At 43.4% G+C, this 23756-nt stretch overlaps 1 protein-coding gene across 1 annotated transcript in view; it reads right to left on the bottom strand.

Moving 5' to 3' along the window:
• The window catches only part of ABCC4 (ATP binding cassette subfamily C member 4), a 232981-nt gene that overhangs the window by 120391 nt on the left and 88834 nt on the right, over window positions 1–23756 (bottom strand). The window contains exon 19 of the mRNA XM_060233613.1: window positions 20476–20622. Within this exon, the coding sequence (XP_060089596.1) occupies window positions 20476–20622 (147 nt within the window). The remainder of the gene's footprint in view (window positions 1–20475; window positions 20623–23756) is intronic.

The following is a 23756-nucleotide window of genomic DNA, read 5'->3' as shown; positions in this document are numbered from 1 at the left end:
TTTACAGTTACACATATCTATAAATAACAGCATCCACTCCAAAAATCACATCTTAAGCACAGAAATACATTGGATTATTATTTCTAGAGGGAGGAGTGAGTGCGAGGATAGAAAACAAATACCTCTGAAGTTGGAGTAAGAGCTACTGAGAATAAGTGTGTGTGTGTGTGTGTGTGTGTTTGTGTGTGTGTTTCAGGGGGAGGGAGGGAAAGGGAGAGACTGCCTGTCTGGTACACCTTTGCTACTCCCTTACAAAGCCATCAGCCTGAGGCATCGAAACACTGTTCTGCTTCATCATCAATCTACTGTAGTTCTGTCATTATGCGATTTAATATTCTTCAGAGGCCTACCTGGGAGAATATTTTTGTTATCTTTTATTTTATAAAAAAAACCCTTTGCTCTCTTTTGATTTATATTCCAATCATTTCCTAAATCATTTCTGGTTTTCTTCTCCCAGTCAACAAACAATCAGAATAATTAATACCAATTGGCCCCTGGCTCACAATGCAAGCTCCGCTCACTAATCTGAACAAAAAGCCTTACTGACGTGATGTATAGAGAGATCTATTCAAGTTTAGTGAAAGCATCTTAATCATCGTTCCAATTGCCTCTTCAAAAATGCTTTTAAAGTCTTGTCCCTCTAGCTAGTCTTAACGATGTAGTCAAGCCTCACACTATATTCACACTATATGGGGAGGGACAGTGGCTCAGTGGTAGAGCATCTGCTTGGGAAGCAGAAGGTCCCAGGTTCAATCCCTGGCATCTCCAAAAAAGTATCCAGGCAAATAGGTGTGAAAAACCTCAGCTTGAGACCCTGGAGAGCCACTGCCAGTCTGAGAAGACAATACTGACTTTGATGGACCGAGGGTCTGTTTCAGTATAAGGCAGCTTCATATGTTCACTACCAGATTATCACAATATTGACTTTATTTGCACAGCAATCCTTGAAAGGAAAGGAAAAAGGAAAGATCCCCTGTGCAAAGTACCAGTCGTTTCCGACTCTGGGGTGACATTGCTTTCACAACGTTTTCACAGCAGACTTTTTACGGGATGGTTTGCCATTGCCTTCCCCAGTCATCTACACTTCCCCCCCCCCCAAGCAAGCTGGGTACTCATTTTATCGACCTCGGAAGGATGGAAGGCTGAGTCAACCTCGAGCCAGCTACCTGAAAACCCAGCTTCCGCCGGGGATCGAACTCAGGTTGTGAGCAGAGTACTGCAGCTTTAACACTCTGCGCCACGGGGCTCTTTCAATCCTTGAAAGAGGGCGTGCTAATTCACCTTCTTGAAGCAAAATGAGCTAAACATCAGTGTCTATCTAAAATATAAACACGAAATCTAATGACCGCTTCCAAATGAACTAAACATTTTAGATGCGCAGTTAACATGTTTTCATGTGCGTAACAAAATTCATTTCTAATTTTTCTAACTTTTCCCAGAAACCAACAAGGGACTATTCATTTGAACAAGGGCTACTATCTCTACACTATCCACTTTTTTGGTGCACCTTTTATTGCAGAGAGAACTCCAGATTTCACAGCACAGGGGGAAAACCGATTTCACTTTAAACAGGTTTTCATTTTATTTCATGTTCAGACTGAACAGATACACGGGGACAAAACAACTCTTTGTTCAAAAAGTGCATCATAAAAGCATCCGTAGCCCTTTCAGTTAGTTTATGAAGATCAAGAACAGCTCTCTCTAGGTACATTTAAAAGGAACTTGATGGTTGACATAGAAAAAAGTCACAGAGCTTTGATTCAAGTCAGGCTTCCATATTAAAGAAATCGGGGAATACAAAAGAGGTGAAAACCTCAAAGAGATATCCCAAAACAAGTGTATTCCAGTCAGTCATTGGGGCAGAATGCAGAACATTGCTACCTGGATAAATTTTTCTTGCTGGGCCGGGGAGAGGGGGAGGGAACTAGATGTGCCATCGTGGTCTTTGGCACCAGCCATGTTTGGGGCAACCCAAACTAAGGAAAGAAGAGGAAGAAGCCAGATCGTCCAAGGAGCATAACCAATACAGCAAAAAGGGGACTCAAGTGCACCCCAAAGCACTGGAATCAAATATCCTTGGTGCCACAACAGAAAAGCAATCTTAGATGACTGGCCATGGTACTTGTGGACAGGGGAACTGTGGCCCTCCTCTGCTGCAGGGATCGCAGACCTTCAGGCTACTAGTTAAACCAGAGCAGTTGTAATGGTGCAAGGACAAGAATTTGCCCTGTCAGTACAATACAGAAGAGTGTCAGTACAGTACAGTACAGAAGAGGGTCAGTTCCAGGTTTTGAGGGGCCCTGGGAAGACAGCGCCAAGGGGCCATCATCTGCCCAGCACCAGGCCCACCCATACCTTTCCTCCTGCACCTTCTCCCCATTGCCCATGCTCAGTTCCCTCGACCACCTGCACGCTCTTTCTCCAACAGCACTGGCTGGTGTGTGGAGCTGCCATTGCTCCCACTGATATCTCTGCATACCACATGCCTTTCCCCGATGCTGGAAGAAGAAGACTGCAGATTTATGCCCCGCCCTTCTCTCTGAATCAGAGACTCAGAGCGGCTTACAATCTCCTATATCTTCTCCCCCCGCAACAAACATCCTGTGAGGTGGGTGGGGCTGAGAGCACTCTCACAGCAGCTGCCCTTTCAAGGACAACTCCTGAGATAGGCTATTGCTAGCCTATGGACATTCCAGCAGGTGCAAGCGGAGGAGTGGGGAATCAAAGCTGGTTCTCCCAGATAAGAATCCACACACTTAACCACTACACCAAACTGGCTCTCAGGGAGGGAGACACTTTCAGAACTACATTATGGATATAGATTGAGACGACATATAATCCCTTGAGGACTGACCGTACCACATGTCACACTGGAATCTGACAGCACTGACAGCAGGCAGAGGGGGGAAAGCGGGGCTTTTTTGTAGCAGGAGCTCCTTTGCATATGAGGCCACACACCCCTGATGCAGCCAATCCTCCAAGACCTTACAGGGAGTACTGCAAGCTCTTGGAGGGCTGGCTACATCGGGAGGGGTGGCCTCATATGCAAAGGAGTTCTTACTACAAAAAAAGCCCTGGGGAAAAGCATGCAGATAGGTGGGCAGGTAGTTGTGTGGGGTGGGGGTCAGCAGCAGTGATCCCCACAAGGAGACCTGGGCCCCAAGGCCGCTCCACCTCAGGCTTTGCTGACGTCAGCCATGTTAGGAAGAAATCTCTTGAAGCAAGCACTGCCCTACACGCTCCAAGTTCCTACTAAATGGGCAAGAGCAGGGCTTTTTTGGGTAGCAGGAACTCATTTGCATATTAGGCCACACACCCCTGATGTAGCCGATCCTCTGCGAGCTTACAGTGCTCTTATTATAGGGCCTACTGTAAGCTCTTGGAGGATCGGCTACATCAGGAGTGTGTGGCCTAATATGCAAAAAAGCCCTGGGCAAGAAGACTGAGTGTTCCCAAGCAAGCAACTACGGTACCTACTGCAACAGAGCAGAGAATCAGCATCCCTGGAGTACAAAGGGAATGCGGGGTTGTTCGCTGGTAACAAGGGTTTTGCTTCACCCAATGCTTCTAAAGTTATCAGCATGTCAACAGGAAGCCACACCACACCATTCCTAATCCCAGACTAATGCTGGTAGCAACTAACCGGAAAGAAGGGGAAGACTGCTGATGTTTTCAAATCCAATAAGCATCAGGCACCAAGTCTAGATATGTGTGCTTCCCACTTAAAAACATGTTGAGGATTCAACAATCGACAGACTACATACTCATGCTTCATCTCCACTTCTCTGCATAGACCAAGACAACTCAAAGGCCACTTTTTGGTTTGAAAAACAGATACAACTCAAAAGGGACATCCGAGTTTAAACTGGATTTCAAATCCCACCGAGGAAGGATGACTCACCTCTAAGGTCTAAATTAGATTATCCACTACAAGGAGTAATCGTGCAAAAAAAGAGAGTGTCGGCTGCCTTTAGGAAAAACAAGTTTCGCTCCTAGTGGTAGATGTTTTAACTTTAAAAGGATCCGAGACTAAGCTCATTCTCTTGGCTCCCCCCACCAAAAAGAAATCAAACAATTGTTACTATGTCTTTGGTAGTACCCAAACTTTGCTTCAGCAAACCATGCAAAAAATAGCAAGACCCTTGGAATGCAAATATTTTTTATAAGCCAATTGAGGATCAAAGGCTTTAAAGAAACCAAGACTTATTTTATTCACAAACTCTTCAGCCAAGAATTCACATTCCGTAACATTCATCAATTAAATAGTGGATGAGAGAGAGACTGTTCCTTATTACCGAAGAGGCTAGGGAAGTAAGTCAACAGAATTAGCTCTGCCAACAATATTTGCCAGTATCAGACTTTATATAGGGTTCAGTCACAAGTCTTTGGATCTCTGTAATTCTTCACTCATTAGTATAGATGTATGATGCTGGGAAAGACAGAAGGCAAAAGAAGGAGACAGCAAAAGATGAGATGGCTGGACAGCGTTACTGATGTAACTAACATGAATTTGAGCGGACTATGGAGGACAGTGGAAGACAGGAGGGCCTGGTGTGACTTGGTCCATGGGGTCGCAAAGATTCGGACTCGACTGTGTGACTGAACAACAACAAAACTGCAGAGAGAAAATAAACTAAACTCGCCACCTGTGTCCATTTTCTCTCTTGTATCACCCCAAATGAAATCCGATGATTATCTGACTAGGTTAGCCCTTCAAAAGCCAATATCCTTCATCCACCTATCAATGCTTAGTCCAGCATGTGCTCAAGCACTCATGTTAGGATACAGAATTGTGTCCTCAGAGTGTGAAGACAGCCTGGATACTTCCACGTGCTACCTTTTCTACAAACATTTCAAGTTACACAATTGACCATACGCTCCTGTGGAGAGTTTCTCCAGTCTAAGCCCATTGAAATCAAAAGGAGTCATGTCGCACAGGACTGCACTTAAAGGTTTCAGGGTGTAAATGAGACAAATCATTACGGGACTTCAAAAATCTTTAAAAAGAGGGAATAATTTCTGAAAATCCAGATCAGCATACGGAAGAGAACTGCAGGAGGCTCGCATAAGATAGCTTGGATTCCTTCAGAGATCCAGTTGGTTCTTCAACTTCACTGATCTTGCTGGTGAAGTGTGGAAAAAAATCCATTTTCTCCACTTAGGATCAAGCACCAGACTAGCTGCATTCATTAACTGCCTCCCTGGTTACATTCCCTGCTACAGTTAAAAAAACAAAACAAAATCCCTTCATTCATTAACTGAATGTTCCAGGCTGCTAACAATCAATGACTGAACATTGTGATTTGGAGACAGAACCAAAAAGAATTGACATACACATTTATATGAAGAAAGTTGGGTTTTTATAACCTGCTTTTCTTTACTTTAAGGCAGGGGTGGCCAAACTGTGGCTTGGGAGCTACATGTGGCTCTTTCATACATATTGTGTGGCTCTTAAAGGTCCCACCACCCCATCAGCTGGCTTGGAGAAGGCCTTACTCTTTTTAAATCACTTCTCCAGCCAAGTCAGCCAGTGGCTTGGAGAATGTATTTAAAGTGAAAGTTGCTTTCTTTCTACCTCTCCCTCCCCCCATCTCTTTTCCTGCCTGCTCTCAAACATCTAATGTTCAAGGCTTGTGGCTCTCAAACATCTGACATTCATGTCTTGCGGTTCTCAAATATCTGGCATTTATTTTATGTGGCTCTTACGTTAAGCAAGTTCGGCCACTCCTGCTTTAAGGAGTCTCAAAGCAGCTTACAATTGCCTTCCCTTCCTCTCCCAACAACAGGCACCTTTGTGAGGCAAGTGCGAGGCTGACGAGTTCTGAGAGGACTGGCCCCAGGTCACCAAGCTGGCTTAACCTGTGGGAGCAGGGAATCAAACCCAGTTCTCCAGATTTGAGTCCATCACTCTTAACCACTACACCACAATGGCTCTCTATCCATTTTCTTTTAAGGTTACTTACGTGGGGATACAGAACATAGCAGCAACATTACAGGTTGTCTTAGTCAATACAGGGAAAGGATGCATAGCAAACATGCTCCCATCACTTTGAGTACAATGCTCCAGCAAGCAACAGAATTTGAAGAAATGCATAAGCGAGAGTTCCCCACAAAAGAACCTACAAAGCCCCCACCCCCACCGCCAGTAATCAAGGCTCTTGTGGTGGCAGGGAGCGGAATCTAAGACACACTGGACCAAGCCTTTCACAAACAGATTTATTTCTGGAAACACAGCCTGAACACAGGTAGACAGTATTTGTCCAACCCTGTACTCACACCTGGTTTCCCAAGGGAAACCTACTCAAACAATCTGCTAATCATTTTTCCTCACCTGCCACATGAATTACTTGAATCACGCACTTGTGATGATAGATTCAGGTGGGTAGCTGTGTTGGTCTGAAGTAACAGAGCAAAGTTTGAGTCCAGTTTGGCCAAACGTATTTGGGGAGGGACGGTGGCTCAGTGGTAGAGCATCTGCTTGGTAAGCAGAAGGTCCCAGGTTCAATCTCCGGCATCTCCAACTAAAAAGGATCCAGGCAAATAGGCGTGAAAAACCTCAGCTTGAGACCCTGGAGAGCTGCTGCCAGTCTGAGAAGACAAGACTGACTTTGATGGAATGAGGGTCTGATTCAGTATAAGGCAGCTTCATATGTTCAGTGGAATCTTTAAGACCAACGAAGTTTTATTCTGGGTATAAGCTTTCATGCTACATGCACATGAAAGCTTATACCTTGAATACAACTTTGTTGGTCTTAAAGGTGCCACTCGGCTCAAACTTTGTTTCCCACCGTGGTGAATACACCACTTCCCCAAACCTCTCCAGCTTCCTTGCACACAACTGAGGACTCCTTGGGATCTAAGCCTTCCACTGAAATTGTCTCCTTTTCTCCTCCTGCTGCTGATCCATTTTCCCAAGCTGAGTAATTTGGGATGATGTTTTGCACACAGCATGTCCAACAGCAAGACCAAAAACACCCACAGTTCTCTTTGACACATTATAATGCAGAAATCTACAGTTATTTGTTAAGCTGTGTTACTAAATTGAATTTTGATACTGCAGAACCTTGGTCCCTATGCAATGAACCACTTATATTAATCAGGTAATCTCCTTATAATATAAAAGCCCAAACGTATTGGCCACAACTCACTGCATCAGCCATTGGCCTGTCAACTGCCACTCAAATTCCATTGTGTTCCATTGGTTGAGTCCACGCCTCTCTCCCACTCATAGTTGCCTACCCACTCTCTGTAGAATTGGGAAGAGAACATAATAAGCAGCAGCAGTAAGGAGACGGAGGTGGTAATGTAGAATGAAGGTGGTGATGTGACTAGGCGGCAAGGTCTGGACCCACCAGGAGTGTTTTCTCAGAGGCCATGGTGGCCACCTCTTTCCTTTCACTCCCTCCCTCCTCCTCTCAGACTTGCCCAGGACAGACAAGGATTGGGCCACTGGGGAGGCTGCTAGGAAGTGGCTGTTGCTGGGCAACCAAGCTTGGTTCTGCCAGTAAAGGAGGAGTCCTCAGCTGAATATAATGCCATAGAGTCCACCCTCCAAAGCAATTATTGTCTCCAGGGAGTGAGAGATCTATTGTCTGTAATTCAGCTATGAAGCGCTCACTCCTATGCTGCACTGGCTGTCCTAGATCTTCAGGCTTCACCTGGAGGCTGGCTACCCTAGGCTTGGCTGCTTCCTATTGTTCAGCAGCAACCCCCCTAGGACAACCAGCGCAGCATAGGAGTGAGCGCTTCAGAGCAGGGTCTGCTAGATCCAAGTTCTTGCTGTGGAAGCTGACTGGGAGATTTTGGACCAGTCACAGACTTCAGCCTCACCTACCTCACAGGATTGTTGTGCAGATCAAAAAGGGGAGAGAAGGATGTAAGCTGCTTTGGTCCTCACTGTGGAGAAAGACTATTTTTTCTAGGTAGAGGCTGCAGGAGTGGGGAGGAGATGGAAAGCTGAAGTCAGAGGAGCAAATAAAAGCAGGCTGACAGTTGTCTGGGAAGGAGATAGGGTTGCCAACTCCAGGTTTGGAAATTCCTGGAGATTTGAAGGGTGGAATCTAGAGAGGGTGGAGTTTGAGGAGCTACAATGCCATTGACTCCACCCTCCAAATCAACCATTTTCTCCTGGGAAAGCACTGTTGCCAATCTTCAGGTGAGGGCTGGAGATGTCTGGTGGGGGGGCACTCACCCAGAACCTCTTTCTAGAGCCCATTGTATTTTTCCTCATAACAGGCCTATTCATAGTCTTATAATAACTGAAAACAATATTTAAACAACCAGACACATTACTAGAGATTCTAAAAGATCTAACTAGAAGTACCTAAAATTTACAGGTGCAGTAATGGCAGCAGCTTTTGTGGACACACCAGATGCTGCAACTTGAGTTGAAAAATTTTTTCATGATGAACAGACTAAAATAACTGGCTTTATTTACCATTATTTACAAAGTGCCCAGGAGCACATTTTGGCTATTGTAAGTATTTTGTTTCTAAATTAAAAAGCATTTGGGAGCTAATCTGTATAGGACTGAAACCCCAAATGCTAGTTTCTACCATTCAGATTTTAATCTTCATTTTTAAAACCTGTAGGCTTAATGGAACCGCTTGTCTTCTCCTTCATGCTTCTCATTTGCAGAATATGTGGTTTGGCTTTTAAGCCTGAGAAATGTCTCTCAAAAAAACCCAGAAGAAGTCTTTCCCCAATTCTCCTGAGCATGAAAATGTTCCGCAACTGTTACATAATCTGCCAGGTGCTTGCAATCTGGCAGAAGCCTAATTAATTCATCCAGATGCTATGGCGCAGATTACCCAGGATCATCTGGGAGAGAATATTCTGTGCACTGCAAAACAACTACAGACTATTAATGAAATAACTTTTAATTGTAAGGGCCTTTGGTGTATTCCAACTCACAGCTGCCCAAGTCACTATATCCAAGAAGCTGCTCTCTTATTTATGCAGGGGAGAACTTTTCTCTGTTTCGGGCGAGTTGAAAAACCAAAGCGGCAACAGCACGCTTACCTATGTTTTGCTTAGGTGGGCATTTCAAGTTAATTGAAAGAAGGTGATGGCGTGTATAAGAAAGAAGTACTCCAAAAATTTCAAAATTCCTCAAAGGTGAATTGGAAAAGTGGAAGTCGAGCTTCCATTTAATAGAATGTCATTTAGCAAGTCTTGCATCTGCAGCTCCCATGGAAGAAATCTGGTTTTGGAGACCCAGTAGAAGTGATCAGGAAAGAGAGACATTCCAAGATTTCAACTTTACAGGAAAACCTACTTTTTTAATTTGAAAGACTACAGCCACAACCTGAAGAAAAACATGCCAGGTTCCTTGCGCGCAGTGGACTTTCTCTCAAAATGCACCATCTTCCACTGGCACTAGAGATATGGTCCAAGTGGTAGAAGTGGGGAAGGAGGTCTACTCTCCAGGGCATTTATAGGAGTCCTGCTATGGTCATAAAAAGGCTTGTTGAATTATCACAACTAGAAAAGGCTTATATAAGGGGTGTTTTGTAGCAGGAACTCCTTTGGATATTAGGCCGCACTCCTCTTACGTAGCCAACCCTTCAAGATCTTACAGGGCTCTTATTACAGGGCCTACTGTAAGCTCCAGGAGGATTGGCTACATCAGGGGTGTGTGGCCTAATATGTAAAGGAGTTCCTGCTACCCCCAAAGCCCTGTATAAAAGAAAAAGATGCTTCATTACTCCCAGGGCTTTTCTTGAGCAGGAACGCACAGGAATGCACAGGAACACAGTTCCGGCTGGCTTGGCATCAGGGATGTGTGGCCTAATTATGCAATTGAGTTCCAGCTGGGCTTTTACTACAAAAAAGCCCTGTGTGAAACAATGGGGATGTCAGGGGATGTGGTCTGGTATGCAAATTAGTTCCGGGTGAGCTTTTTCTACAAAAAAAGAGAGCCCTGATTACTCCTATGCTCAGATTGAAATCTGGGAGCAAACTGCTACCAACACCCTCAAACACACGGAGGGAAAGGCTGTTTCTCCCCCAAAAAAGTTCAAAAATACCTAGTACTGGATGATAAATACACCACACATGCATAATGGTGCAATGCTTCACTATGCCTCATGCCCAGGGCTTTTTTGGAAGAAAAGGTCCAGCGGGAACTCATTTGCATATTAGGCCACACCTCCTTATGTCACCATTGTTTCACATGGGATTTTTTTGTACAAAAAGCCCACCAGGAACTGCATATTAGGCCACACCCCTTACACCAAGCCAGCTGGAACTGTGCTCCTGTGCGTTCCTGCTCAAAAAAAGCCCTGTTTGTGCCCATTCCTCCATGTCTGTCTCACCAAAGAAAAATTATCTCAAGAAAAACAGTTTTCTGCCAAAGGTGTGGGCCAGAGACAAATATTTTGTTGCTTCTTAGTAAGCGTTAAGTTGTAGACAGGTGGAATATTTTGTTGTGGTTGTGTTTACTGGAGCTCTTCTGCCTCTAATGAAGCCTTGGCTAATTTCATCTTCCTTTTACAGCGTGCCCCCACCAAAACTAATAAAAACTGGGTGCTCCCCCAGTGGACTGAAAATGAAACTGACCCTTCGCTTTCAACAGCCTTCTTCCATTTCACTTCCTTCCCTAGACTGGCAGCTAAACTCCCACCCCAACTTAATAGGTCAATGCTCTCCCAAGGTATAGAAAAATGAAACTGACCAAAGCTTTCATAGCAGCTGGAAACCCTTTGTCCATTTCCTTTTCCATTAACTGGGTGAGCACCCCCTATATTAGTTTGGATAGCAGCCCAAGCCAGAGACTAGGAGTGACAGTGAAACTGACCACGGCTCTCTTAGCTGTAGAGATGTGCACCTCTGGGATAAAAACAGAACCAAAGTGGTGGGGGAAGGAAAGGAAGGTTGTGGAGGGAGCCAGGGAAGAGGAATGCCAAAAGACAGAGCTTTTTTTGTAGCAGGAAGTTGGAACTCCATTGCATATTAGGCCACACACCCCTGATGTAACCAATTCTCCTGGAGCTTACAGTAGGCCCTGCACTAAGAGCTCTGTAAGCTCTTGGAGGATTGGGTACATCAAGGGGGTGGGGTCTAATATGCAAAAGAGTTCCTGCTACCAAAAAAAAGCCCTGCCAAAAGATACCCTTTGGCAGGTAAAAAAGCAGTGCATACCACCTTAGTGGTTTTCAAAAGAGTCATCCCACAAAGACACAGGACACAGTAATTGAGCACAGGTGATCAGTGGCTACCTGGCCATCCACCACATCAAATGCTGCTATGGTGAAAATACAAAACTGCTCACAGTGACTGTCCATTCTGAATTGCAAACCAATATTCGAGACTCAAGCAAACAAAAAAGGGGAGGGGACATTTCAAGTTACATTTAAAATTTCAGATGAATTTTCCACAAAACGGGCAGCATTCCTTTATCAAAGAGGCTACTGAAGCCATTCCGCAAACAGTATGCCACCAGTGATAGCAATATTTCATTTCCTTTAAAGGCCACAGTCAAATGGCAGCATTTGCTGCCTGAAAAAGCACCTTAAGAATTCAATCTGTCTGTGATCAAGACTTAAGACTCGTCCAATTGTATCCTTTTCTTTTCATCAGAATTCATGGATGGGTTGTAGTATAACAGAGTCTCATTCCCTCTGGCACCCTACCTTCCTTACCAGGTAAGCTGCCAAAAAACTGCTTGAGCCTTCCGCAAAGTGTCCGGGCAGAGTAAGTGCTTAGGGTAGAAAAACCAAGTTGCCTATCATAACTTTATTGTTGACACTGATCTGGGAAGTGTGAGTAAGCACAGACAGACAAACAGCTTCCAAGAGAAACCTTGACCACCAACAGAAGTACATCAGTTAACCATTCCTTTCCATTTTACATCTTCTAAACACCTCAAACCGCATCTATTTAGTGCCCAGTCCCCTCAAGAATCAGTGTCAAACTCTGAAGATTCCAAAGCTTTCTCGCGATTTGACTGAAAGTCTTCTCACAGCTGCTAAATGGCTATAGCATCTCTATGGAAATCCAACACCTCACCATCACTTGAATTCTGGTTTACAAAAATCTGGGAAATTTTAATCTTGGAGAAAATCACGGCACAACTTTCCTTGTCCAACATTTACCCCAAGGTCACATCTTTTGAAGAAAAACGGCTTCTGTTTCTGGAATATACCGAATCTAAAAACATCTTACCTATTAACACAACTTACCTTCAGTTTCTCTAACTATAATTCTTTCTAACTTATGCTATCTCCTCTTTCTCATTTCATTTAAGTATTCCTTTGGGGTGGAGCAAGGCAATTTTCTTAACGTAAGAGTCAAAAATTCTGGCCCAATTATCAATTAACGTATCCCATATAGGATATTTATTTATTTATTTATTATTGGTGAACTGGACTTTATCTTAAATGCTAAATAATATGTGCTATAAGGTTATATATGCTATGTACTTTATGCACAGTAGAATTTTTGTTATGTGTGGAATTAATCTACTTGACACTACTTCACTCAACAAAGTTCTGTATAACTAGGAATTTTCAATAAACTTATCATATGTTAAAAAAAAAAGAATCCAGTGTGACATGTGGTACGGTCAGTCCTCAAGGGATTATATGTCGTCTCAATCTATATCCATAATATAGCTCTGAAAGTGTCTCCATCCCTGAGAGCCAGTTTGGTGTAGTGGTTAAGTGTGTGGGAAAACCAGATTTGATTCCCCATTCCTCCACTTGCAGCTGCTGAAATGGCCTTGGGTCAGCCACAGCCCTCAGAGTGGTTGTCCTTGAAAGGGCAGCTGCTGTGAGCGCTCTCTCAGCCCCACCCACCTCACAGGATATCTGCTGTGGGGGAAGAAGATAAAAGAGATTGTAAGCCACTCTGAGACTCTGATTCAGAGAGAAGGGCGGGGTATAAATCTGCAGTCTTTTTCTTCGAATCTCCTCACAAGTGCAGAACCAGTAATTAAGGGGGGGGGACCTCTCTAGCTTTTCTGTGCTGCACTAGCTTAGCACATCAATTGATAACGTGATGTGGGAACACACTCAAACACATTTAATAGATGTAGCACAGCCTTCTTCCCTGACCTGGCTATTTTATGAGCTTTTATGTAACAGCGAGAATACTTGGTGTTTGCTTCTTTGGGAGACTTTCAGAACAGATTGATATGTTACAAAAGGCACAGGATTGCCACCAACACGGGCAGCCTTAGGTTGCATTTCAAGTACAAGTTATCCTATGTCCTGGTGCCATGACACTGGCTACCAATGAAAAATGAGCAACTCAACACAGAGCTGCCGTTTTTAGTCACAGTCCCGCGTCCTTTGCAACAAAGAGAGCCAGTTTGGTGTAGTGGTTGAGTGCACGGACTCTTATCTTGGAGAACCGGGATGATTCCCCACTCCCGGGGCCGGATCTAGGGAGCAGAGGGGGCTCTTGCCCCAGGCACTGCTGAAAGGGGGGCACCAAATTGGGTATGGAGTCCATTCTGTTCTATGGACCCATAAGATAGAACAGGCCCATAAGGGGGTGTCGTTTTTTAATCCCCCCCCCTCAAAAAACATGTAGATCCGTTCCTGCCCACTTCTTCACTTGCAGCTGCTGGAATAGCCTTGGGTCAGCTATAGCTATCGCAGAGCTGTCCTTGAAAAGGCAGGTTCTGTGAGAGCTCTCTCAACCCCACCCAACTCACAGGGTGTCTCTTGTGGGGGAGGAAGGTAAAGTAGATTGTAAGCCGCTCTGGGATTCAGAGTACAGGGCGGGGTATAAATCCAGTATCTTCATCTTCTTCACATACATTCAGCCTTCGATAAGTTATCTCTTTTTTAATTATTCTTAAAAATACAGATGAACGTTGACTGTATTCATAGATAATAAACACACACAACTCTTTAGTGTGATATGTACCAAAGTAAGACTTACTCCTATAGATATCAGCTATATTAAAAAGTTGCTATCACAATGTCGAGAGTTATAATCAGATTGGGTGCATGTGTAAGTAAGACTATTTAAACTTGTAACAAAAGCTATTATGACATTATTAGCCATAAAAGAGCAACTCCCATAAAACTAATTCAACACCACACCCTGATTAAGTCTTTAAGTACACTGAACTTTTGTTATATGAAAAAACATTTAAGGTGTTTTTTTCCCCCTTTAAACTTGTGACAGCCAAACAGGTTTAAGTGCCACACCTCCAACTGCAGCCTACTAACCATTCCACACAAATGCCCAACAATAATATTTAGAGTGTTCTGTGGCTGTCCGGGGATCTTTATGATTGATGCACTCTATTGTGCTCGTCTGTCTTGAAAAGGGATCTCTTTTGTCAGAACTTCTTGGGGTTGCTTTTTAAAGAACCAGAGGAAAGAAACAAACAAGCGTCTTCTTTGTCATTCTTCTGACAACCAAAATAAAACCTGTAATAAATAGATTTCTCCTGAATATAAAGCCAGTTCAGTGCAAGAATTTAATATAAAGCGAAAAGAAAGCCTAAGCTACCAATACATTTATCTCCCCCCCCCCCAAAAAAAACAACAACCCAAACTCAGCAGGTCAGAAGATGTCCAAGCTTTTGCTGCGTTAATTCATACCTCTTAGCGCTCGTTTTGTTCCTTTGTTTTTTAAGAAACCAAAATATAGCAAGTTTCCAAAAAGAATAGCTCAGCAATTCACTCTAAACAGACATTACACTCAAACCTTATGGCACTGCGCCAGACCGTTTATGCCGGTGATGAATGACACAACCAGCGAAATATTTTAACACGAAGCGTTCCCTTCTGTATGGCCTGTATGATCTGGAAAGAAAATACTACCTGCTATAAAAATCAAAGGCCTTCAGACTAGTTCTTCTTGCTCAAACATGCTACCGGTTCAGCAGAAATCGCTTGTGTGAACAAGAACAGATTAATGAACATTACCGAGAGCCGTCTCGCCATTCAGCTGATAGGCACTGTAATTTAAAACCGCTCAGCTATCGATGGGCTACTTTTCAGCGCTCCGAAACGGCATGTGTGTTCAATATGCTGGAGGTCTGAGACCCCTGGTCTTGGAGGCCACCTCAGCTTCATCTCCCCTCCACACCTTTTACACAAACACACACACTATCACAAACACGGTATTGGTCACTAACCAACTGAAAAGTCCTCCTCGTGGCTTTGCAGAAGCAGCACTTCCTAACAGGTAATGTTATTATGCTTTGTTCAACACTGTTTTTGGTGCATCTTACGGAGATGACAGCTAGGCCTTTTTTCTCAAGCAGCAGCACAGTATTTTTTTAAAAAAGAAAAGGAAACAGCTTGTATACGAAAATCACAACAACTTCCTCTGCATGTATTTGGCTTCCCTATCAGCATTGGGTGAATACGTGAAGTTGCCTTATAATGACTCAGACTTCCGGTTGATCACACTGTCTACAATAACTCAAGCAGAGGTCTTTCTCAGATAGTCCCATGTCAGAAATCTTTTTTTAACTAGGCAGCCCAGGGATTGGAATTAAGATATTTTATGTACAAAGTTAATGCTTTACAGTCTCTCTTCCCAAGTTAAGTTTTGTTAAGCCTTTTATCAAGTTTACAGTCTCAGTCTTGATCTCTCTCTCTCTCTTTCGTCTGCTGGAATCCTGTTTCTTGATGCACTTTCCCATCAAAATAATGTATATGGACACAAGCTTTTCTGCATGCTCTTTCTCCAGTACCTATGGCACACAGTACTCCATCAAAGCAAGATATCAACAAGGTTTTCACACCCCAGAGTGGAGGTTTCTAGCCCACAAAACTCCACTAGTAGCACAATCCTGAACTATCTCCCCATTCATTCCCTGCAACATCTGTTTCAGAAATGCTTCCACTCTCAGCCAATGCTAACAGATGATAAAAATAGACGACAACTCTCAACTTAAACTTCTGTGTATTTAGTTGGAAATAAGTCCCACTGAGCTCAATAGGGTTACTTCCCAAATAAGCGTTCTCAGAATTGGGGCTTTAATTTGCTAGCCCACAGAAAAGACAATGTTACCCCCGACACCAACCTTCAAGGAAGCAAGGCAGCTGAGACCAAACCCATTTTTTACCTGCACGCGGTGAAAGCTGTAACTGTATTTCTTTGTCACCCAATAAACTGTTTGAAGAATTAGTCATTCTAAAATGCTTCCAGTAAAAATAATCACGAGAAACTATTGCCGCTTCCAGTGAATTTGCTGCCAAGCTAAAAGCAGAATGAAGTAGAGCATGCTGCCCTCTTGTGATAGAGTTACAGAAAACCCAGAAAAGGCGGAATAAAGGATTTTTATTCCAGAAAGTGAGAAGTGCAGGGCACAGTCAGACAAAATGTTTGACCAATAATCTGACACAACTGGATCCATTAAGTAGCACATGGAAAACTCCTGGAGGGGCTTGCCCGGATATATGCAGACCAGTGCAATTATAGTGTCCAGACCTTGTTTGGTGCCCTAATACTAAACCCCTGAACTTACAGTGGAGACGTGATTTAATTTGCCCAGCAAACCTTTATCACTGCAGTTAGTTGCTCATGAAATCTGTTTGTCACCCTGAAAGCAGAGAGGCTGAAAAGGCAGATAGACTGCCTTAACACTGGGGTGCTCTGCACAGACTAAACCCTTGTCATCGGCTAATGATGGGGGTCTGCAAGTTGTAGCTTGGCTTGCTTGTTGTTGTTCAGTCGCACAGTCGAGTTCGACTCTTTGTGACCCCATGGACAAAGTCACGCCAGGCCCTCCTGTCTTCCACCATCCTCCGAAGTCTGCTCATATTCGTGTTTGTTACATCAGTAATGCTGTCCAGCCATCTCATCTTTTGCCGCCCACTTCATCTTTTGCCTTCTGTCTTTCCCAGCATCAGGATCTTCTCCAGTGAGTGCTCCCTTCTCATTTGGTGGCCGGTCATAATTTGCTGACAGCACTGACCCCTTCCCCACCACGACCTCCATGCATGCACAAGAAGAATCACAAACTCATCAGCTGTTCCAAGCAGGCGCAATCCGCGCAGAATCAAAAGGCTAAATGCAGCTTTCCAGCAACTCACATGTAGAGACAAGGTGAATTATTATAACAAACAGGGTAAAGAAATAGAGAGAGCAGGGAGGGGAGGGCGGAGGAAGAACAAGATCAAAAAAAATCAAAGGAAAATTTAAATCTCAGTTAGGTATGCTAAAGGTCAGCGTGGAAATACATTAACTGAACAGGACAAAACAAAGAAAAAATGGGAACGGTACACTGAAGAACTATATAAAAGAGGCAAAAGGATGACAGATTCTTTCCAAGAAGAATCTTTTGAAGAAGAACCTACAGCTTTAGAAAGTGAAACGGGAACAATTAGTGAAGCAAACGACCAGGAGTAGTTGGGATATCAATAGAGCTGTTCCAAGTAACAGAAACAGAGCCATTAAAATCTTAACAAGATTGTGCCAACACATATGGAGAACAAAACAATAACACATAGACTTGAAACGCTCTATTTATATCCTAATTCCAAAAAAGAAGACATCAAAGACTGCAGCAACTATCGAACCATAGCATTAATTTCTCATGCAAGTAAACGGATGCTCAAAATCTCAGAGCAAACTCTGCTACTGTATATGAAATGAGAAATGGCAGGTATTCTAACTGGATTCAGAAAAGAAAGAGGCGCTAGAGATCATACTGCAAATTTACGTCAATTATTAGAGCATAAAAGAAGAAAAACATCTTGTATTTTATGGAATACAGCAAAGCTTTCGACTGCGTGGATCATGGAAAGTTAACTAGGCTTTAAATGGGTGTGTCACAGCTTCTGATTATTTAATGTGAAATCTACACTCTGGGAAAGAGGCCACTGTTAGAACAGAATATGAAGAAATAGAATGGCTTCCAATTGGAAAAAGTGTCAGACAAGGATGCATTTTCTCTTCCCATCTCTTCAATCTGAATGCAGAACGTATCACAACAAAGACTGGATAAGATTCAGGTCACAGTGGAGTAAAAATTGGTGGAAGGAACATTAACCATTTGAGATGTGCAGATGACCCCATGTTATCAGTAGAAAGCAAGTGAAGATTTGAAACATCCATGGATGAAGGTTAAAGCAGAAAGTGCCAAAGCAGGATTACAGCTGAACTTCAAGACGACAAAAGTAACGGCTTCTAGACAGTTATACAACTTTAAGGTTGAGGGTGAAGAAATTGTTCAAGATTTTCTATTCCTTGGCTCCATCATCAATGAAAAGGGAGATGGCGCCCAAAAAAACAGGAGATTGAAACTGGGAAGGGTAGCCATGAAGGAGCTAAAAAAATCTTTAAGAGTAAGGATGTATCATTGGCAACCAAGAGGAAGTTAACCCATGCCATAATAGTCCTCATTACTATGTATGGGTATGAAAGTTGGAAAAGAGAAAGGATTAAAGAGGCAGGACGTTTTTCTCCAGGCCAGTGGGCAACTCCATTTATATCCTACAGTTAATCTTAAACTTGCTTAATATAACGGGGGGGGGGGGGAGTATTTGGAATGGGATGAATCTGAGCTTCTTAAATCTGGGGCTGGCTCGTAGATCCAAAGAAAAATTGTCAAGGCTTGCTTTACATCCAGGGTAGCAGGGACAGTGCATAGGAGTATGCCAGGTAGGCGAATACCTAGGTCAACACCTAGCCTATAGGGGTGGCAACCAGAAGTGCCCTCCGCACTGCTGTTCTCATCTTCCCGGGTCTGCGCAGACCCAAGAAAATGAGAGTAGCCGGGTAGCATGTCAGCATGTGCCCCGAGCCCACAATCCCTTGCAAGGGAAGGCGGGCTCAGAGGAGAGTGTGCCCTGCCCTGCTGCTCTCGCCTTGAAGGCAAGAGTGGCCGGGTGGAGCATTGGGCGTGTGCACTCCTCCCACACAGGCCGCCACCCTGCCCTCACCTTCCCATGTCTGCTGGGGGCAGGGATGGGGCTGCAAGGTACATTCCTTTAATTTCCACCAGTCACAGTAATTCAACAACAGGTAAAAAAAAAGAAAATGAAGAGATTGGATTTATTTATACCACACCCTTTACTTGGAGTCTCAAAGCGGCTTACAATCTCCTTCCCTGCCTCTCCCCACAACAGACACCCTGTGAGGTAGGTGGGGCTGAGAGAGCTCTGATAGAAACTTCTCTTTAGAGAACAGCTCTGGCAGAGTTATGACTGATTCCAGTTGCATGTGGAGGAGCGGGGAATCAAACCTGGTTCTCCCAGATAAGAGTCCGCGCACTTAACCACTACACCAAACCAGTTCTACAAAGTAGAGAACTGCAAAGTTATAAGGAACTATTACTCTTAGGAATAAATCACTACAGATCTACATATCATGAAAGTTCAGAATCCAGATAAAAATCTATTATCTCCGTGATCAAGGGAAACCAATCTTGTTTTCCAAGAGTCAAAGCAAAAATTTTGAAAAATATAATTACCCTTGGTATTATTTATAAATAAGAAAGCTGGATTTTGCTATTGTGACTTACAGTGCAAGCCTAAATATCCCATTTTCTTCAGTGGACTTAGAAGAATTTACAACGCTATAGCTTCTTGAGACTGCACTATAATATTTACATTCTAGAATAGGGGTGGCCAAAAAAAAGAGCCACAAAGAATAAATGTTAGATATTTGAGAGCCGCAAGACATGAACATCAGATGTTTGAGAGATGGGAGGGAGGGAGGATGGAAGGAAGGAAGGTGGAAAGAAAGTAAAAAGGTAGTGGAAAGAAAGTAAAGAGTAGAAAGAAAGCAACTTTAACTTTTAAGTATCTTCTCCAAGCTGTTGGTGGCTTGGCTTGGAGAAATGATTTAAAGAGAGAAATGCCTTCTCCAAGCTGGCTAATGGGGTAGTGAGGGCTTTGAGAGCCGCATATGTGTGAAAGAGCCACATGTGGCTGCCCCTGTTCTAGAAGTAACCCAGAATAGAATAGAAGGGTTCTAGAAGTAACCTAGAAGGGTGGAAGGGAATTTATTCCCCTCCCCTTTCTCAGAGATGAGGCAATAAAATAAAGAACATCCTCCATCGGTCTCCTCTCCACAGATTGTAAACTGTAAGGGCTATTTCAATATTTCTCCTCCAATACAACTGACAATATTAGCTGGAACCTAAGAAAAGCACACATTCTCAGTGGAAACATAAGCAAGACAGCAAGATGCTTTTCAAAACCATGTTGAGCTTTAAACAGATAATTTATTTAAGGCTAGAGTGGGCATATTCATTAAGCCTAGAAATATTTAGATTCCTATTAGCAAATCATCAGCACAATAGAATACCTTTTCATGCAGTACCAACATGCTGGATTTTCTCTACATGTGACATTATGACTTAAGGTGAATTAGCAGCACAAGAAAATTTTCAACAATCACAAATCAGCTATATTAAAATTTCCACACACACACAATCTTTTACTCTTCTCACCAGCTAAGAAACTGTAAGAAGAAGAAATGATCATAATTCTGTATCATATAACGTGAATGAACCGTATTCACCGCTGTTATATAGGAACGACTCCAACTTACCTATAGGGTTTCTGTCAAAAAACAGCACAGGCGCTCTCAAAATCGACTGGAACATTTTGTCATGCAATGTCTGAGCAGCATTAACCAAAACTTGAAATAAGAGGAGACACCTCAATAAGCTGAACAGTATGGTAGCCACCGTGAAGCCTGAGAATAAAGAGAATGAAATGTAATCTACAGACTCAAGCAAGAATTTCAGATGAGTGGTGAGTGAATTCTGGATCCAATCATGTACAACTTGCAGAGGGGAAATGGGAGAGAAGATATGAATGGGAACATTCTTATCCTGACACAAATCTTCCGGACACAAATTTTCCCTTCCAGAAGGTCTTCTCCAGGCCAATCTCCCACCTAGATCTGTCTTCATTAACTGATTCTCAAGATTCCAAGAGCATGCGCTCGCTCTGTTTCAGACACATCCATTGACATATACAGCTATAACGTCCCTCCCCCCCCCTCCCCCCGTGCCATAGAATCATAGGCTGGGTACAGACGGGCAGCTTCAGGCGCACCAGAGGCATCCCAAAATGGAGCACCCAAACCCCAATCAGACGCTCCTGCATGATGTGCCTGTATCTCACACAGGGGGTGCTTTCGACGTTCACATGGTTGTTCTGCGCCATCCCCACAGCGCAGTTTAGGTTTCTTGTTCCCCTCTTACATTTTTAGTGGTCGTGCACACTGGGCAGTGATTTTTTTTTAAAAAAAGAATACTGGTGAATGTCTAGAGCGGATGGGTGGGTTTACACTACCAATTCGCATGCTCCCACATTCAGATGCCTGGAAAGACGGACAGAGTGTGGCAGAACTGGATCCATCTCAGAGACATCGGAGGACAGGGTGAGTGCGAGAGTGGGACAGGCAGCAGCTGTGCATGTCTGGCCTTGCTTTTTAAATTCGCCTGGGGGCCGTGCCTATGTCACCTCAAATTGGCCGTCTGAATTCAGCCATAGAGTTGGAAGGTACCTCCAGGGTCATCTAGTCCAACCCTCTGCACAATGCAGGAAATTCACAAATACCTCCCCCCAGGGCTTTTTGGGGGTAGAAAAAGCCTAGCATGAACTCATTTGCATATTAGGCCACACCCCCTGATACCAAGCCAGCCAGAACTGCATTCCTGTGCATTCCTGCTCAACAAAAGCCCTGCCTCCCCCCCGCCCCCGCAAAACACGCAACGACCCCTGTTCCATGCCCAGAAGATGGCAAAAAAAAAAAAAAAATACACACACACACACAACCCTCTCCAAGATCCCTGGTAAAACTGCCCTGGAGAAAAATTGCTGCTTGACCCCAAACTGCTGAACAGCATTCCCCCAGGCATGTAAGAAGGGGCCACAAGAACTAAGAAAAGTCCTGTTCATAAATTTAGAAGGGCCTTTATTTTAGCTAGGTACTCGGTGCTCTCCTGAGCAGTGCTTGAGAGTAGATATAAGAGGACTTCTTTTGCCCAGAGACTCTGCCAACGTAATCTAGGGGAAGCATGTGTTTCTCAGATGTCCCTGGTACAAGCTAGTACACAACAAATACATTGCTCCCTTAAAAGAGGTAAAGTTCAGTCGGACGGAAGCTGATTCCATTAAGTATCTTTTATCTGATGAAAACCAGGTGATCACTAAAGCTGCAGCTAAATCCTGTGCTGCTTGTTACAGTATTCGAAAAAGTCTTAAATTTGTCCTAACTTTACACATTTAACTAGTACCCATACTTGCCTATGTTTTTATGTAATTTTTAGCTATGCTATTAGTGGTTATATGTTTTAGTTATATATGGCTCACTGCCGTAATAAACTGCCTATCTATCTGCTCATCTCCTGCCCTGAAACCCCTGTAATCCTGGAAAACCATGAGTCAGTTGGACTTGGCAGCACAGAACAAGATTACTAAGAAAGTGGAGACCATCATGGCTGTATTTACATCCAGTTAAGTGAGAGGCACACTCAACATAGCCTTTTGACTTTGAAAATTTCTGTGTCATACTCTGCCATTATTTACTGGGCTTGTGTAAGGCTCTCTATATTTACTGGACATTTAGATTCTATTACTGACTCTCTCCTCTGGGTTATTAGCCTGTTTTCTTGGACCTTTAACTGTTTCAGTGTTAAATCAAGTGTTGAGTGTTAATCTGCCTATTGACCCTGTTTTGAGAGCCAGTTTGAGAGCCAGTTTGGTGTAGTGGTTAAGTGCGTGGACTCTTATCTCAGAGAACCGGGTTTGATTCCTCACGCATCCACTTGCACCTGATGGAATGGCCTTGAGTTAGCCATAGCTCTCGCAGGGGTTGTCCTTGAAAGGACAGCTGCTGTGAGAGCCCTCTCAGCCCCACCCACTTCACAGGGTGTCTGTTGCAGGGGGAGAAGATATAGGAGATTGTAAACCGCTCTGAGTCTCTGATTCAAAGAGAAGGACGGGGTATAAATCTGCAGTTCTTCTTCTTTTGGTATTGTTCGATTGCTGGATTGACTATGAGGTTGAAAACAGTAAAAGAGATGTTATATCTATATTGTTATCCATAGCTAAGACTGAACTAGCTACGAAATGGAAAGATAAAAAAACCCTCCATCTTTGAGTAACTGGAAAGATAAAATACGGGATTAATTCATTTTAACAAAAATGGCATATTATTCTTCAAATTTTTCTCAATCTTCCAAAAAAAAAAGTTGCGATACCTTGGTTTCCAGTTGTGACTTATCTTATAATAATGATATTTTACCACAAATCCTGTATATCATGATATATTTTTGATGTTGACTGTAATAAAATAATTTGTTCAATAAAATTTCTTTTATCGGGGGGGGGGGGGAGAGAAGCAATTGCCAAAAAAAAAAAAAGTACTGATTTATTGTTTGCTGTTTACACTTTTTTCCAAGTTTTTGGAAAATACAAAAGAAAAAATTATTTAAAAAATAGCTGCTTCCCCCTCCACAGTCTCTTTTTACACAGAGTGCAATTAAGGATTCCTGGCTTGAAACACACTCCAGTTCCCTGTGACATACAAATGCACAGCCCACAGGAAAGCGGGTTGGCTTCCTTTCCAGGAACTGGAAACCTATTTCTGTTTAAACTCTGATTCAGAATCCCAGCTTCCAGGAAGGAGAACTCAAGGTTCACCTGAGTACCTGCCTTTGCATTTCACAGGAAACTGAAGTTACCTGCAAGCCAGGAATCTTTAATAAACACGGTCCACGTGAGAAGGGGAGGAGGAGGAAGTGTGTCCACAAGAACAGCAACAAGCTGTGTTCACATACGCCTCAGCTTAAGCAGAGCCTGTTGTGGCATGTGAAC

Source organism: Heteronotia binoei, chromosome 3 (assembly GCF_032191835.1).
Source record: "Heteronotia binoei isolate CCM8104 ecotype False Entrance Well chromosome 3, APGP_CSIRO_Hbin_v1, whole genome shotgun sequence".
Taxonomy (NCBI): Eukaryota; Metazoa; Chordata; class Lepidosauria; order Squamata; family Gekkonidae; genus Heteronotia; species Heteronotia binoei.
This window is presented reverse-complemented; position numbering and strand designations above follow the sequence as displayed.